Source organism: Lotus japonicus, chromosome 6, assembly GCF_012489685.1.
Source record: "Lotus japonicus ecotype B-129 chromosome 6, LjGifu_v1.2".
Taxonomy (NCBI): Eukaryota; Viridiplantae; Streptophyta; class Magnoliopsida; order Fabales; family Fabaceae; genus Lotus; species Lotus japonicus.
In genome coordinates this window covers 61,037,687-61,054,216 of record NC_080046.1, presented here as the reverse complement: position 1 = coordinate 61,054,216, position 16,530 = coordinate 61,037,687, and the positions used below count along the sequence as shown (strand labels likewise).

General features: G+C 37.5%; 2 protein-coding genes across 2 annotated transcripts; one reads left to right on the top strand and one right to left on the bottom strand.

Moving 5' to 3' along the window:
* The first annotated feature begins 3,335 nt into the window (after positions 1-3,335).
* LOC130725716 (uncharacterized) lies at positions 3,336-4,799 on the top strand. Its single transcript, XM_057576920.1, has 2 exons — positions 3,336-3,756; positions 3,916-4,799. Exons 1-2 carry the CDS (start codon positions 3,336-3,338, stop codon positions 4,797-4,799), a joined length of 1,305 nt encoding a protein of 434 aa, XP_057432903.1.
* A 3,313-nt stretch (positions 4,800-8,112) lies between these two features.
* LOC130723830 (probable WRKY transcription factor 31) lies at positions 8,113-10,725 on the bottom strand. Its single transcript, XM_057574966.1, has 6 exons — positions 10,311-10,725; positions 10,098-10,202; positions 9,839-9,985; positions 9,348-9,731; positions 9,114-9,227; positions 8,113-8,998 (listed from the first exon to the last, which is right to left on the bottom strand). The coding sequence occupies exons 1-6, from the start codon at positions 10,623-10,625 to the stop codon at positions 8,351-8,353; spliced, it is 1,713 nt and encodes a 570-aa protein (XP_057430949.1). The 5' UTR covers positions 10,626-10,725; the 3' UTR covers positions 8,113-8,350.
* Between the last annotated feature and the right edge of the window lie 5,805 nt (positions 10,726-16,530).

Here is a 16,530-nt window from a genome sequence, read left to right as displayed (position 1 = left end):
AAAAGTAGAACCACAATGCTCCCTTCATTCCTTTAGCACGCGACACATCACATCACATGATCCTCCCAAGTGAATTCCATTTAACGCACCGTTACTTCTGTTTTTTTTTCTTATCTTCTTTTTTTTAACTTATGTTTCCATTTAATTACATTTAATGATTATGAATATAACAACATTTTATATTTTTACATGTTTATATTTATTTATAATATTTTAAAAAATTAGCTTAAAGAGTATCAGGTTCAAGTATTGAATGCAACTGTCTTAAATACTTAGTAGAGAGAGTTTTGTCGTTCATAGTGATATATATAGTTATAGGGAGTATGTGACTCAAAATTTTGAAAGCAATTAAATAAATAAAAATTAGATATTTGCTTTCTTTACATATGGATTGAAAAATAGTGCATCTACCAAAAAAAAAGATTGAAAAATAGGGGGGAGTGGGGAAGTGGGTTATACTTGGAAGGGAAAGAGAGTGAAAAGAGAAAATTAACGCCAATGAAAAAGGAGGGTCCAGGGAGCAGAGTAGCGTGGAATTAGAAGCAAGTATGGAAGATAGAAATTGCCAAGAAGCAAAGGCAACGTCACCAAACTTGTGAATTACTAAACTAGAAAGGGAGAGAGTGAGGAGGTAGACCTACTAGGAGGAGTGCAAGTAATTTGCAAGCTAGCTATTGGCTAATAATAATAGTTTCATGAAGTTCATAATTCCAAACAGAGAAAGAGAGCGTGAAAGATCACACATCAATCTTAATTAATAATTATGAATGCTAATGCGTATGGATAACAATTATCCCCAGATGAGTCTTCAACTTATAATTGATGCCAAGTCTGATCATAATGCCAGCATTAGCCATCACTATGGTAGAAGGATTGGGCCATGTCCATGAGAATTAAATAGAGGCCCTTAGTTGATTTAGCTGAATTAGTCTTGGGCTTATTGCTGTTATTTTACTTTTGGGCTTATCTCTAGTTGGTTATTTACAATTAATACTAGAACCTCCTCTCTCTTAGGAATAGTTCACTTGTGACTTGTGAGGCCTATCTTAAATGAAGTATAAATTTATATCCTTTCCATTATAGGATTAACCAGAAAATTGAAGCTTTTTTTTTGTAAGGTTAGGGTGGAAGATAAGGGTGAGATTTGGGGATAACAATGACCGAATCACCGCTATTTTATTGCTAATTTGCTATATTTTTTGTCAACTCTAATTTGCTATTAATGAGCTATGAGCTCTGTTGTACTGCTGTTTGGGCTTTATTGGGCCTTATCCTTTAGACCATTCTTTGACAGAAGAAAAAACATACGCTACCACCATTACATGCACATAGTTTTTTCCTTGAAGAAAAAACATTAAATAGTGCTTAGTGCAAACTTTATATACAAAAATATTATGAGAGTAGCATTGACATGCACCACTGTTTTGGTTTTTTTTCTGTTCTTTCTCCCTCCCCTTGTAATTATTCTCTTGTTTCTTTTGTATCTTTTGGGTTAGAGTACCCCTAATACTCTTATTCAATACAATTTTGCTTATAATAAAAAAACAAAAATATTATGAAAAGGATGTCGTCCCCATTATTTAATAAGTGGGCATGCAGCTTTAACCAAAAACAATGTGGACATGCATGTTTCCAATACAGGGAGGCCCATAAGACAATCTAGACCAATCCGGCTCGCTTGCTATGCAAAATTAACATCCAAATTGAATCACATAATTTTGACCAATTTTTTTTTTTTGAATCACATAATAATGAGATTTGTTCTAAAATACATAGACAGTGTGTTGGGCTATTCCATTCAGTTTAAAAAAGGGGCAAACGAAAAATCTAAGATCCATAGTGTTAATACCAAAATTAAATACCTTGAGTCAAGAACAATACTTTGTTATTTGAATATATTTCTATTTGCATGCCTTATATTTCGACCTACTTGGCCACTGGATGCATGCTTCAGATATACCAAAGCGGCTTTGGTCGAAATTAATGGTTCAAGTTTGTTATCTCAAATTGGAAGACCAAGTATTAACACCAAAATTTCCTAGTTTGGAAATCAATTCCTGAAATATGGTGTACATGGATGCGTGGTATGATTTAGTAGAATTTTTATCTTGTTGCCAAATTATTATGGACTACATGTGTGTCGAAATATTAAGACTTGTCATTGGTCGAAATCTTGTACCACATTGGAAAGGCAATATGAGAAATATATATAGCCATGTAATGAAGCATGACTTCGACAAATATGCAAGAGTGAGTCTCTTAAATGGTTAAAGAATGATTCAAATGATATGGTGATGCTGGACCATTTCGACCAAGTTGGAGAATCATGTTTTCGACCAAGTGTTAATACTATAAAACACACATCAAGCTGGTCGAGAAATGTGACGGTTTATTGAATGAGCAGATTAAGCAAAGCAACGGTTATTGAAGAAGCAGAACTTAGTGGAAGTTACTATATAATGGCTATTAAAGTGGAGTAAAGGAGAACGTGGCAGTTACTTACTGAAGATGCAACATGAACATGGCTTGAAAAATGGAAGTGGCTGCAAGTTATTTTATTTGTAATTATGCCAAGTGTATGACTCTAGTGTAGGGAGTTATTTTCTAAGATTTAATCTCTACCGTAGGATCTAGTGGCAGTTTCATTTCTTTTTCTATAAGTAGCAAATCTGATTGTAAAATTACTCAGACTCACACAATTACTCAAAACTCTCAATGGATGCCTCCAAGTCTCATGTGACATATGGCTACAAAGAGACTAAGAGTGTGCTGTGATTCTCACCTTTAATTTTCAATGCAATTTCATTTCCTTTGCCATTTTGATTTCCTTTTACTTTTTGTTCCTCTTTTTCCTTTCGATCCTCTACTATTTTTTCCCTTTTGTTCATACTGTTCTTCACAAAAACCCGACCTTGACATTTAAAACGTCTTCACTAAAGAACCCAGAGAGGACTCCGAATCCGGTCCTTAAATTGCTTTTGGATTCTGTTTGTTTACCAAAAATTGGTGTAAACAAATTGGCACACCTGGTGGGACCATTTTAGTGAAAACTAAGTTTTAAAGTGTCATTTGTATTTGGTCCTGAATCTGTATTCAATATTTAATTCCACATATTGGTTTTGAGAATTCAAGACCAAATTATCAAGGACCAGCGTGACTTCATTTTGGTCTCTGTACTTCAACGCCATAAGTTTATGTCAAATTGATTGTCATATTGATCAATCTTGACGTACACACATAATCAAGTGGAATTTATATTTGTTTGCCAATTAAAGTATTGGTACTTCTATTCGTATTTGGGAATTCCAAAACTTGTGAAAATGTTTAATGGCAGAATGATAAATAATGTCATTTCTGAAAATTCTGGGCAGAGAGAAAATCAAAATGGTCATGAACAGATTCAGTTCAGCACACTGGGAATGACCATGCCTTTGATGCAAAGTGGTTCAATGAATTTATTTCCTTCAAATTCAACCACTGATATTGATTTACAATCAATTAGGCAACAAATTGATGAGAGTAAGTACAACATGGTGAACATGTTGACACAACAGATATCAACTATGCTTAATCCTCTCATTCAAAATACTCAACACTTGACTCGACAATTGTGTCGAATTGCTGATGTTTTTGGAGCACCGCCTTTGAACCAAACGTTCCAGCAAGTTCCTGATTATGGTCAAAGTGTGCCTCTAAATTTTACTCAACATGAAGTTCAGAATTTTAGTCAAAATGAGCCTCAAAATTTGCCTCAAGGTCAGAATTTTGGTCCAAGCGAAGTTCTGAATGGACAAGAAAATTCAGTCCAAAATCAGCAATAGAATTTTGATCAAAATTTAGACAACAATGTCTTAGTTGATCGAAATTAAAATGACTATGGGGGGCCACAAAATGTGGTCAATGCTGTCGAAGAAGTTTTAAATCATCATGGTTTCAATGTTGGATATGTCGATCGTCCAAATTTCACGTCTCCGTTTTCTGAAGTAGTTCTTCAAGCAGAACTCCCAAGGGGATGGAAGGTTCCAAAAGTTACTAAATTTTCAGGAGACACAGGTGAATCGACTGTTGAGCATATTGCAAGGTACCGACTTGAAATTTGTGATCTTGCTAACAATGAACTGTTGAAAATGAAATATTTTCCAAGTTCCTTGACGAAAAATGCTTTCACTTGGTTTACTACTCTACCTCCTAATTCGATCCATAATTGGAATGAATTGGAGGGGGCTTTTCATGAGCAATTCTTTAGAGGAGAAACCAAAGTGACATTAATGGACTTGGTTAATGTTAAGAGACAGCCGAATGAGTCAATAGATGACTGCTTAATTCGATTTAAGCATATGGAAACTAGATGTTCTACTCATGTGCCTGAATTCGAATTAGTAAAAATGGCTATTGGGGGCCTAGACTATTCGATTAAAAAGAATTTGGTTAATGATGAGTTCATAGATATGACTCAATTGGCTCATAAGGTTAAAAGGGTAGAGAAACTAAGGCTTGAGAAATACAAGCCTGAAGAAGTTTTTCAAGGAGAAGAAAGTTCTTGCATAAGAGCCACTCAAAATCCTGAAATTGGTCAAGATGAAATTGATCAATCTGATGAGGATAGTTATAGTGATGAGAATGAAGTGAATATGGCTGAATTTAAGCCAAAGTCTCCTTATACTTATGAAGATGAGAGCAAAGGGAAATTTCCAGCAAAATCCTTCAAAGGATTGAAGACTACAAGTGACTATAAGAAGGTTATGGTGAAATGGAGCCAGAATTTGCCAAGGACCTCAAACCCAAAAGGGATTGGCTGAAGCATGAGTACCTTGATTTGAACTTCGGCCTATGTGGCCGAAAATAAAAGAGAAACGGCCTTCATGGCCGAAAACAATGAATAAGCAGTTCTAATGGTGCTTCATCAAAGTTGAAATGATTATTTTGAAGAGCCATGCAAATTCGAGAAAAGTAAGAGGTTAGTCGAAAAAGATACTTAGCATGGTAAGAATTTATTATTTAAATTCTGAACCACGACATAATGGTTATAAGCTTTAAGATTCCAAAATTTTAGTATCAAATTGGAGAGGAGTATAAAGCTTTAAATCAATGTTTCACATGCCAATCAAATGCCATGGTTGTATGTTAATATATATTAGGTAGACTTTGATGGCAATGAAGTATTGGTTCACATGCCATTTAAGTTCGACACTCAAAGTTGATCGTGAGTATGTTTCTAATGACTAAGAATATTAATTGGTCTAGTGATGGTTGAAAATGGTCGAAAAGTTTCCAATCGAAATGATGAAAACCTTTGACCAATATATTAAGAGGTTAAGACCAATATATATTCTTTGAGAGTCACTGATTCGTTTCTTGACTCAAGTCAGAGAATAAAAATGAAGAATGGCATGTAGCCTTATCATCTTGGCTTTGACCAGAAAATATATGGTCGAGAATTCTAATGTCATTGGCAAAGCAATAAATCAAGTTAAGTGTTACCAACCCAATATTTCGACCAAAGATTTGGAGAAGCTGAGTCCCTAGAGATTCAGAAAGAAATGGCTAGAGTATTCAAATAAGGCCATGAAGTGTTTATTTAATTTTGGTGTTGCAATTCAAAATGTTATTCCTCTCACTTCTTTCGAGAAACAACATTTTGGGGGGCCTCTGTTAATACCAAAATTAAATACCTTGAGTCAAGAACAATACTTTGTTATTTGAATATATTTCTATTTGCATGCCTTATATTTCGACCTACTTGGCCACTGGATGCATGCTTCAGATATACCAAAGCGGCTTTGGTCGAAATTAATGGTTCAAGTTTGTTATCTCAAATTGGAAGACCAAGTGTTAACACCAAAATTTCCTAGTTTGGAAATCAATTCCTGAAATATGGTGTACATGGATGCGTGGTATGATTTAGTAGAATTTTTATCTTGTTGCCAAATTATTATGGACTACATGTGTGTCGAAATATTAAGACTTGTCATTGGTCGAAATCTTGTACCACATTGGAAAGGCAATATGAGAAATATATATAGCCATGTAATGAAGCATGACTTCGACAAATATGCAAGAGTGAGTCTCTTAAATGGTTAAAGAATGATTCAAATGATATGGTGATGCTGGACCATTTCGACCAAGTTGGAGAATCATGTTTTCGACCAAGTGTTAATACTATAAAACACACATCAAGCTGGTCGAGAAATGTGACGGTTTATTGAATGAGCAGATTAAGCAAAGCAACGGTTATTGAAGAAGCAGAACTTAGTGGAAGTTACTATATAATGGCTATTAAAGTGGAGTAAAGGAGAACGTGGCAGTTACTTACTGAAGATGCAACATGAACATGGCTTGAAAAATGGAAGTGGCTGCAAGTTATTTTATTTGTAATTATGCCAAGTGTATGACTCTAGTGTAGGGAGTTATTTTCTAAGATTTAATCTCTACCGTAGGATCTAGTGGCAGTTTCATTTCTTTTTCTATAAATAGCAAATCTGATTGTAAAATTACTCAGACTCACACAATTACTCAAAACTCTCAATGGATGCCTCCAAGTCTCATGTGACATATGGCTACAAAGAGACTAAGAGTGTGCTGTGATTCTCACCTTTAATTTTCAATGCAATTTCATTTCCTTTGCCATTTTGATTTCCTTTTACTTTTTGTTCCTCTTTTTCCTTTCGATCCTCTACTATTTTTTCCCTTTTGTTCATACTGTTCTTCACAAAAACCCGACCTTGACATTTAAAACGTCTTCACTAAAGAACCCAGAGAGGACTCCGAATCCAATCCTTAAATTGCTTTTGGATTCTGTTTGTTTACCAAAAATTGGTGTAAACACATAGTAAAATAATTTTGTTTAACTATGAGTTTGTTTTGTTGATACTCTAAAATATTCCCTTTTCATATGATAAAGCTAACATGTACCACTATCTTTATTTTTAGGGATCAGATTGTTATAACTTATAATAAATATTATAATGATTCCATTATAAAAGATAACAAAAAAATTGAGTTTTAATTTGCTCTTCGACTTTAGTATTTTGACTTTGTTTTTAAAATTCTTTCTCTGTTCCTACCCCAACCCCAACTATGAATTTTTTTTTTTAAATATAACTATCATCAGTACGTACGTGAATAAAATACGTACATGATTTTCATCGAAATAAATTGCTCATAAATGCACCGTATCGTTCTTGTTTTTAGAGCGTCTAGATCTCAATTTAAATAATATTGCATCGATAACAAGGCCACTGTAATCCCGGAATGGATAGGAGTATAAATTTTACGTGCGATAATTTATATATCCACGTTGAGCTGATCATTTTGAAAAGGATCAAACTAGTCTTCTCCTTCACATGCAAGCACATGAAGGTACCTATTCATTCACACACACAAAACTCTTTTATTAACTTTGCATTCAATGAGAGAGAACCAATCACAGAGGGGTCACCGCCTTCAATTGGATAAAGTCAAATGAAAGTCGATGATGAAGACCCACTTGTACGGTGTGTATATATATGAGAGGTACGGTGTGAGCTAGTGACTGCGTCGAAGTGCAGGTGACATCACATGATGTTTTCAACTTTAAATACCCTCACATGATTAGTCCAATATAGCATTAAGGTGGCCCTAACGTGAACGCGACGTCCATCACATAAAGTCAGAAAATATTTGTATCCAATTTCCTCCAATCAATGTCCACCATCTCAATTTTCCAATTTTCTCCACCGATATTTATGATTATGTTGACTCTATCATCATTATTAATTACTACTATTAATACCAACACCCTAAACCCAGAGCACACGAAGCTGCTGAGAAACTCTTTAGCCTCCTCTCTCTCCTAGCTAAGTCCACCTTTGGATTACTACTTCCTACCATTCATTTACGTGTCCATATCAAATATTAATGGCAGTATTTATTGACCAATGAGAAAATATCCCAATATTCGTCACCAAACGCGGATCGTTCAATATTGGCTGTTTCTAGCTATTTGCACGCCATTTTTTTCTTCTCTCTTCTCGTTTTGTTCTTTTGGGAGTGTCACAATTTAAGTTGTTTTCAACATTGTCAGAAAAAAATGGAGGCGAAGACTAGAAAAGATAGAGATGAAAGAAAGGAAGATGATAAAAGAGATTTTTGTTTTGTTTTGTCTATTTAACTATTTTGAAACTAATATACAACATTATTCAAATTGAAATGATATAAAGAAAAAAATGAAGGCATTTCTGATATCTATTCCCTCCCAAGACATGGACTAAAAAATTAACAACATTTATGGCTTGGCCTTACCCATGTACAAAAAACAGGAAAAGAAGGAATAAGTAATATATAATAATTAACAAAAAAGAAAGAGAAAGGCCTAGTTTCCTGAAAAATTGCTCATTGTACTCTTGTTGTTGTTGTTGTTATTGTTGTGACTGCCATTGTTGTTTGCATGAGAACCACCGATGATGGAGGAGATGGCGGCAGCAAGTACTGCGGTGAAGTTGGGGTCGGCGGTGATGGCTGCGGTGGCGGCGCTAACAGTATCAGCTAGTGAAGGCTGTTGTTGTGGTGGCTGTTGAGAAGCCAATTGGTGTGAAGAACCCACTTCCTGCTGGGATGACAATTGAAGACCTGAGAATTTGGACTGATTATAAAGCGGTGCAGCTTGTGCAAATGAGGCTGGTCCGGACATGAAATTCTGGGGTATTTGGAACGGTGCAGAATGTTGCGGTCTTGAGAATTGCAAAGGGTTCGGGTTGTGTGTGAGGTCAAGTGTCACGGTAGGGAATGGTGCTGAAGCTGAAAGTGTTGCCATGCTCGTAGAAGAGCAAGGAAGAATAGCTCTAGCTAGCAAATTGGGGTTCATTATCCCATCTCCACTTGTCATTGACCCAGACAGCAACATGCTGGCTGCAGCAGCGGTGGTTGAAGCCATAGCCACCGCAGCAGGTGGCAGTGGATGGTTGTGTGTGCCTTCATATGTTGTCACCAAAATTGTTCTGTCCTCAGCACTTCGTTGAACCTATTAATTAACAAAACAATCAATAATTATTAGCAACATTAACTTAATGGACATTACTACTATGACTACAAGTAACAAATTAAGTTAATTGCATGATTTAGAAAGAAAAACCCACTTGTTTGCGAACTGGACAACCAACTGCCATGGTGCATCTGTAATATGCTCGAGGACATGGATTTCCTTTTGCCATTTTTTGTCCATACTTTCGCCATTGGCATCCATCACTGATCTGCATTAATTAATCAGATTACTCAGTTAGAGAAATTAATTACTAGAAGTACTAATGACTTGCTTTAATTAATTAACTGTTTACTGATTGAATTGATCTATTAAATGATGATGTACTAACCATGGAAGCTTCTGATCGAGCACGAACTGAGACGCGAGCTTTTCTCATGGTGGCTTCAGCAGTGGACTGATCCACAGCTGCATTAGAGGGGTTCAGTTTCTGAACTTTGTTGTTGGCGTTCCACCCTTGTGACTCTGAATCTGTGCTCTCTTCCCTGCCCAATTCATTTTTACCATTACTGTTTCTCACGTAATCTCTTGTTCCAGCTTCAACATGATTGTTATGAGGTGTACCCGATCGTGTCCGTTCATCAGAAGAAGAATTAGATACTTGATCTTCTACTTCAGCTGTAGTACCACTAGGTCCTACTATGTCCATGAACTGTCTCGGTACCATTCCTCCACCAGCAACATGGTTTTTCCCCTCAGATTTTCCCTCAACAACCTGAATTTGATTAATCAATAAAATTAGATATAATTCAATCATATCAAAGTAATTTCCAGAAAATAAATTGGCAATGGAAAATTAAAGTAATAAATATTTATAATGACCTCATTTTCTGTGCGGTGGTTCTTTTGCATTAATGCAGTGAGATGCATCTGCAAAGCGGTGTAGTTACCGCTGACATGGGTGAGCATCTCTTTGAGTTTCTTATTCTCTGAATTCATGCGTTGAAGCTCCGATTGTAACTGTGCAAGCTGAATAAATCAAACAAGGATGTTATTAATTCTCCATTTTACCCCATTATTACAAACTAGCAATTAAACTTCAGAAATAATTAAATTATATATGTACATATATACTACATACCTCAGTGGTCTTGGCTCTCTTATCTTCAACATCTGATGAAACACCATCATCCACAGTTGATTGATCGCTCCCAGTGTTCCCAGTAATTAGGAGTTGCAAACCAGTCTAGAAAACAAAGAAGAGAATTGTATCAGTAAATATAATTATTGTGATTGCTATAGAATTTGTGCAAAAAATAATTGAAATTGAAAGGAGGCTAGGGAAGTTAATTACATTAACGTTGGGAGGTTTTTCTTCGGGGAGAATCTCCTTCTTAACAGATATATTAGATTTAGCATGTTGATGATGGTCGAGATAGCCAGGAGGAGGCGATGAGTTGTTTCTATCAGAGAAGAAATCGACTTCGCCGACAACTTTCCGGCTGTCATCAGCGGTGTGTTGTTCATCGTTGGTGTTGCGGGTAAGATTGACAGGGAATCCGTGAATGGGGAACATGGTGTTGATGAGAGATGCAGAAGGTTTGGATGGAAAGAGAGGGAGGGATTGAGAGGAAGATGAATCAAGAGTGAGACCCCATCCTTTGTCCATAAAATTAAATAAACAAGGAGATAAGTGCAAGAAGAAAGAGAGAGAGTTGTGTGGTAAGAGAGATGAAGGAGGTGAGAATTGAAGTCTTTCACCGGTGAGAGGTTTCGGGGGTTTAAAAAGAGTTTGGGGGAATGAGGGAGCGTGGACCAAATGGAACTGCAATTTGGATTTTCTGAAAATTTTCTTGGGATTTCTTTTCTTTTCTTTTGTTTAGCCTGATTTTTTTCGTCAGGTGGTGCGTCACCTAGGAAAATGTCCAAATGCTCCACACAAACCCACACAAGCACACGTCCACGGTTTGCCAATCATTATTTTATTCATATTTTTTCTATTTCATCTCAATAATATTCCTTCTGGTGTTGAAATATTAGGTTCATTTTTTCTGATGACTTTCTTTCAATTCACAACATTTTTTTAATCTAGTTTCATACATTTTCATTTTTATCTCATTTTTTACTCCATGAATGAATTTGGGGTGTTAACATTTTTTTTTGTAGTTACAAGAAGCTAGCAAACACTAATCTGTTAGAGGAAATTATTATATATTATTGCATCTTGAGGCAACAATTTCCAAAATAATTATAATGTTTGATCTAATCCCAATCTCCGAGTTTTTTGTATGACTTTGGAAAATGTTGTACGGTATGATATTAAATGCAAGTTCTCTTGCTTTGTAGGAAGAAAGAGTATTGCTCACTTGGAACACATAATTCAAGGTGGGTAAATAGCCAACTTGATCCTTGAATGTGTTTATCGACTTCAACTTCGTTCCTAAAGTTTAAAAATGGCATATGAAGTTCTTGGATTTGCTAGATCTCCCTCATCAGTAGTCCTTGGGTTAAAAAAAGCTCACGGCCGTTAACGAAAATGTGACATGACTTTTTTTTTAAAGGCAGAGCCCCCCAAAAATTAAATGGTCAAATTGGTCCCTGCTCAATCTTCTTCTTCTTCCTTTCAACCCCACCTTCAAAATCAGAAATCAAACACCATTGAAGCCCCACCAAGCACCACCACCACCACCAAACCCCCTTCACCCAACACCACCTCCACCATCGAAACCCTTTTCAACCACCACCTCAAAACCACTTTTTCTCTGGAAAATTATATAAAAAATTACATTGCTCACAAAGATCTCCGAGCTCACATTGCTCGCAACCTGTTCACAGCAGACAATTGAGGTCAAAGCACAACATCTAAAAACGCAAATTCCACAGGACAAAGTGGAACCATCCACCCCCAATTATTAAGGAGAATTTAAGGTAACCACCCATGCTGCATGGAAATGCAAAATTGCTTCAAGACCCTACCCGACGGAGAATAAATTGCTCCAAAATGGCTCCTTTTCCCTGATATATGTTATGGGTAATTGAGAAAAAAGCTAAAAAACAATATTTTTTTTTGTAATTTTTCAGAGACAAATTGGTTTTGAGGTGGTGGTGGTGGTGTTGGGTGAGAGGGGGGATTTGGTGGATTACGACATAAGAGAATAAACAGATCAGAATATTAGAATATTAGGTTATGGAACTGCAATTTCAAATGGAGAATACACATTTCACGGAGAATAATTTGCATTGAGAAAGAAAGGGAGGGAATCAAGAACAACAAAAATCAATGGTGGTTTTAAGGTGGTGGTGGAGGAGGGTTCCGGTGGTGGTGGTGGTGTTGGGTGAGAGGGGGGATTTGGTGGTGGTGGTGCTTGGTGGGGCTTCAATGGTGTTTGATTTCTGATTTTGAAGGTAGGGTTGAGAGGAAGAAGAAGATTGAGCAGGGACCAATTTGATAATTTCATTTTTGGGGGAAAACTTATTAATTTCCACGTCAGCTTTGCCCTTATAAAAAAGCCATCTCACACTTCCGTTAATGGCCGTGAGCTTTTTCTAACCCAGGGACTACTGATGAGAAAGATTTGGCCCATCTAGGGACCACGGGCGTCATTTTTAAAGTTTAGGGACGAAGTTGAAGTCAGTGGACACATTCAGGGACCAAATTGGCTATTTACCCAATTCAAGATTGTAAAGACCTGCTAGCTAGACGAGATGGGAATTAGGTGGCTTATGCTTTAGCACTCATGCTTTAGCAGCTAAAGCCTCGGATTATCAGAATACTTGTTGGTGGTCTGATTTTCCTTCCTTTCTCGATCAATTCTGCTATTTTAGCTTATGTATTTTCGGTTTTTATCAAATGAAGACGTACTTGCCATAAAAAAACTATTTTTTTTTATTTGTTACTGTGGTGATGCACCACCTGACGAAAAAAATCTCGAATCACTTTCATGAGTTTCATCATGTAATACTGTTTACTGTTTAGTTGTATTTGTTATTAGTTTGATTTTTTTTTCATATTTATTTGTCACATTTACACTTTTAAAATAGCATTAATTATGTTTTACAAATTTATATTCTTAACTTAATGATGATATGAATATTGACATGCATGTCATAATTAATAAGAGAGATATAAAGTATATTATTAGAATGTTAAATAATAATTTTAATAAAATATGAACATTAAATATTATTATACCACAGTCTTTGGTTCAAAGATCCTGGCGGGTTGATTTGTAGCATACTCTTCATGAGGGGAATGCTCTGACGGATTTTATGGCGAAACTTGGTGTTGATATGACTGTTGTGCAGACTATGATATTTCTGGTGCCTCCTCCTGGCCGGCTGGCCCTGCTCCTATTTTGCTGGCAGATAATCTTGGTGTTTCTCACTTGAGGCCTTAGCTTTTCTTTTCTTTAGCGCCTTCTACAAAAAAAAAATATCACAACCTTAAAGCACCAATTATTAATACATGTGCCAAAAGCCTAGAACCTGGCTTTGTTAAGTTTGATAGAGAAAGTTTTGGAGAAAAAGGGCCAAAGTTGAGCTTCCTCTTTTTTTTTTTTTTTTTCTATTATGTTATTTTATACGTGGTTTAAACCTGTTAGTATATGTACATTGATCGTCAGAAAACGTTTTTGGTTTAATAAATTTCTTTTACAAAAACCTCAACTTTACATGTTTTTTCTTCTTATATCTCACTTCTCTTTCTATCGTATCAAACAATCGATCAAATTTATTGTATTTCTCTTTTTTTTTTCTTTCTACTTATGTTTTCTCTTTTCTTAGTCTCTTTTCTCTCCTAAACTAAAATACAGTTAACCAACACTAATATTATTTACCGATAATTTACCAAATCAAACCATACGAATAGATGGACACTCGACCCGAAGACTGGTTTTTTGTTTTACTAACTCCTTTAAGAAAAGAAAACAGGTTTTATTACCAAAGAAATAGATCAAGAGAGAGAAAGAGCAAAAGGGGGTTTCGTCTAGGTTTCGTGAAGAAAGGATTTGACTGACTCATAAATGACAAAGAAAAAGAGCCACCGCCCCCGAATGGTGCGGTACGTTACACGTGATGAAAATGATCTCTCTGTGATAATACACACGCAAAGACAAGAAATTCAACACAACACACAACAAAGCAAATGCCAAGTCAACCATTTTGACGGCCCGGCTCTTTCTATGTCTTCTCAACGAAACAACAATCCAAAACCTCCCGGAACCCTTGTTGACTCTTTATTTGTAGGACCCCCCTCACCTGCTCGCAGTTTCTTACTATTAAACCCCTCCCTCCCCATCTACCTCTCCTTTATTTATCTTCAGCTAGTTTTCTTTTCTTAAGCATCTTCATCAACTGAGGTCACATTCTAAACAGTAGAAATTATTGATATAAATTAATCACAAGCGTGCAAGTGAATAAGTTACTTATTTATTTCCATCACAATGAATGAGAACCAAAACTTAATTACATTTTGTATCCCTAAGGTGACAAAATATCATTCATTCAATTTTCAATGGCTTCGTTTTATTGATCATATAGGTTAGAAAACAGGTCGCTTTCTTTTCTATCTGTCTAATATAGGAAATTTTTATGGAGCCATCCGTCAACAACTCACATGAATAATCATTTGCCATGTTAGCTAGGGATCCATTGACTGATCAAACACGAGAAATTCGTTCCTTATTATTATAGTCATTCAAATTTTTTAGTCATTGGACTGGGCGGGATATAAAGAAGATTATGTCCCGCCCAAAATGAACAATAAACCATTGACGATAGCCAAGGCGGGAAAGGCAACATGACGAGCTTCATTGCCCTCCCTTAGGTGATGGACCCACAAGCCAGCTGGAAGATTCCTTTGGATTTGTCTTATGTGTACGGGGATTTGGGCCCTGATTGTCAGGCCCAAATATAGGAAAGATCCATATCATGACCACCCCCTCTATAAAAGGGGAGGTCATCCACTTGTACGAGACCAACTTTTTCAGCATTAATGAGAATATTCCTTTTATGGTAGTTTTGCTATTTTAGTGCTCTGCTAGGGTTTACCTTTTGTCTTTCTCTTACATAAGCTTGCCCTAGTACAGAACATTGGCGCCGTCTGTGGGGAAGACTCAGCTCTTCCGGTGACAGAAGGAGGAATCGCGAGCCATGGAGACTCGTTCATACGGCGTAGGTCGGCGCGATCATCGCCGGCGCGGTGGTGGTCGACACGGCGGTCGCGCCGGCGGACGAAACAACAACCGTCCCGTACTGGACGACCAAGAGCAGGAAGCTTCCTCGGAGGGGGTCCACTCAGTGGCGCCGTCGCCGGCGTCATTGGTGAATGCAGCTCCGGGAAGACCTTCAGATCTGATCGCTAAATCAGATCCAGGTGTTCGGCGGCGTTCAACGCCGCCTGACTACGTGAACTTGGAAGATCTTAAAACAACTGCTCCACGGAGAATGCAAGAGGCAGTGACAGGTATCACGCCTGCGGCTTTGCAACAAATGTTAGATACCTTGCAGAAGGTGCAGTCCCAAAACGAGCAGTTGCAAGCCCAAGTTGAGTATCTTACTCAGCGGCAGAATTTTAAGCAAGAACAACGCCTGGAGGCGGAGGATGTAGTTGAATTCCAACCTTTTGTTCCAGCCATCACTAGGGTGGACATTCCAAAGCACCTGCAAACCATGGCATTAGACGCCTTTTCGGGCGAATCTGATCCTATGGAGCATCTTAGATACTTCAATACTAAAATGGTGATCGGCGGGGCGTCGGATGCGGTAAAATGTCGATTATTGCCTTCCACGTTCAAGGGCATGGCGATGCAGTGGTTCATTCGACAACCGCCCTTCTCCATTGATAATTTCACTGATCTGTCCACTAAGTTTCTGACTCAATTTTCCGCCAATAAAACCACAAAAGCAACAATGTTTGATCTTATCAGCATACATCAGCAACCAGGCGAGAAATTAAAAACCTACATGGCACGCTTCAGCAAGATGGCGGTGCAGTTGGAGGATGAAAATCCAGATGTCTGTTTGGCGTCATTCAAAAATGGCCTTCGGGCGGGAGATTTGAATAGAGACTTAACAAGGCGACCGGCGAAGGATATGATGGATCTTCGCGCTCGTGTTCAAGAGTTCATATTGATTGAGCAAGATGACCAGAAGAAACAAGAAAGAGAGGAAGGACGTAAGCAGTCTCAATCTGGCGGTGTTTCACAAGACAAATCTAAGGCGGGGAAGGAAACCAGGATAGCGCAAACCCCCCGCGTACCAAGACCGGGACCATACCACAACTCTAAACCTGGCTTTCAAAATACATGGCACAGAAATTCACAAGGTCCCGCTGCTGCCACAGCTGGTCAGCCTGGTGCTTCGCCAACGCCAATCCCACTTACTAAGTTGAATGCACCCTTAAGTACCATTTTAAGGGCGGTTGGACAGACCAACGTTGTGCAGTACCCACCACCCCCACGGCGACCGCCAGCTAACGTGGACACCAATAGGTGGTGCGAGTACCACAGAGCGTTGGGGCATACGACAGATAATTGCTGGAATTTAAGGCGGGAAATTGATCGCTTGATTAAAGC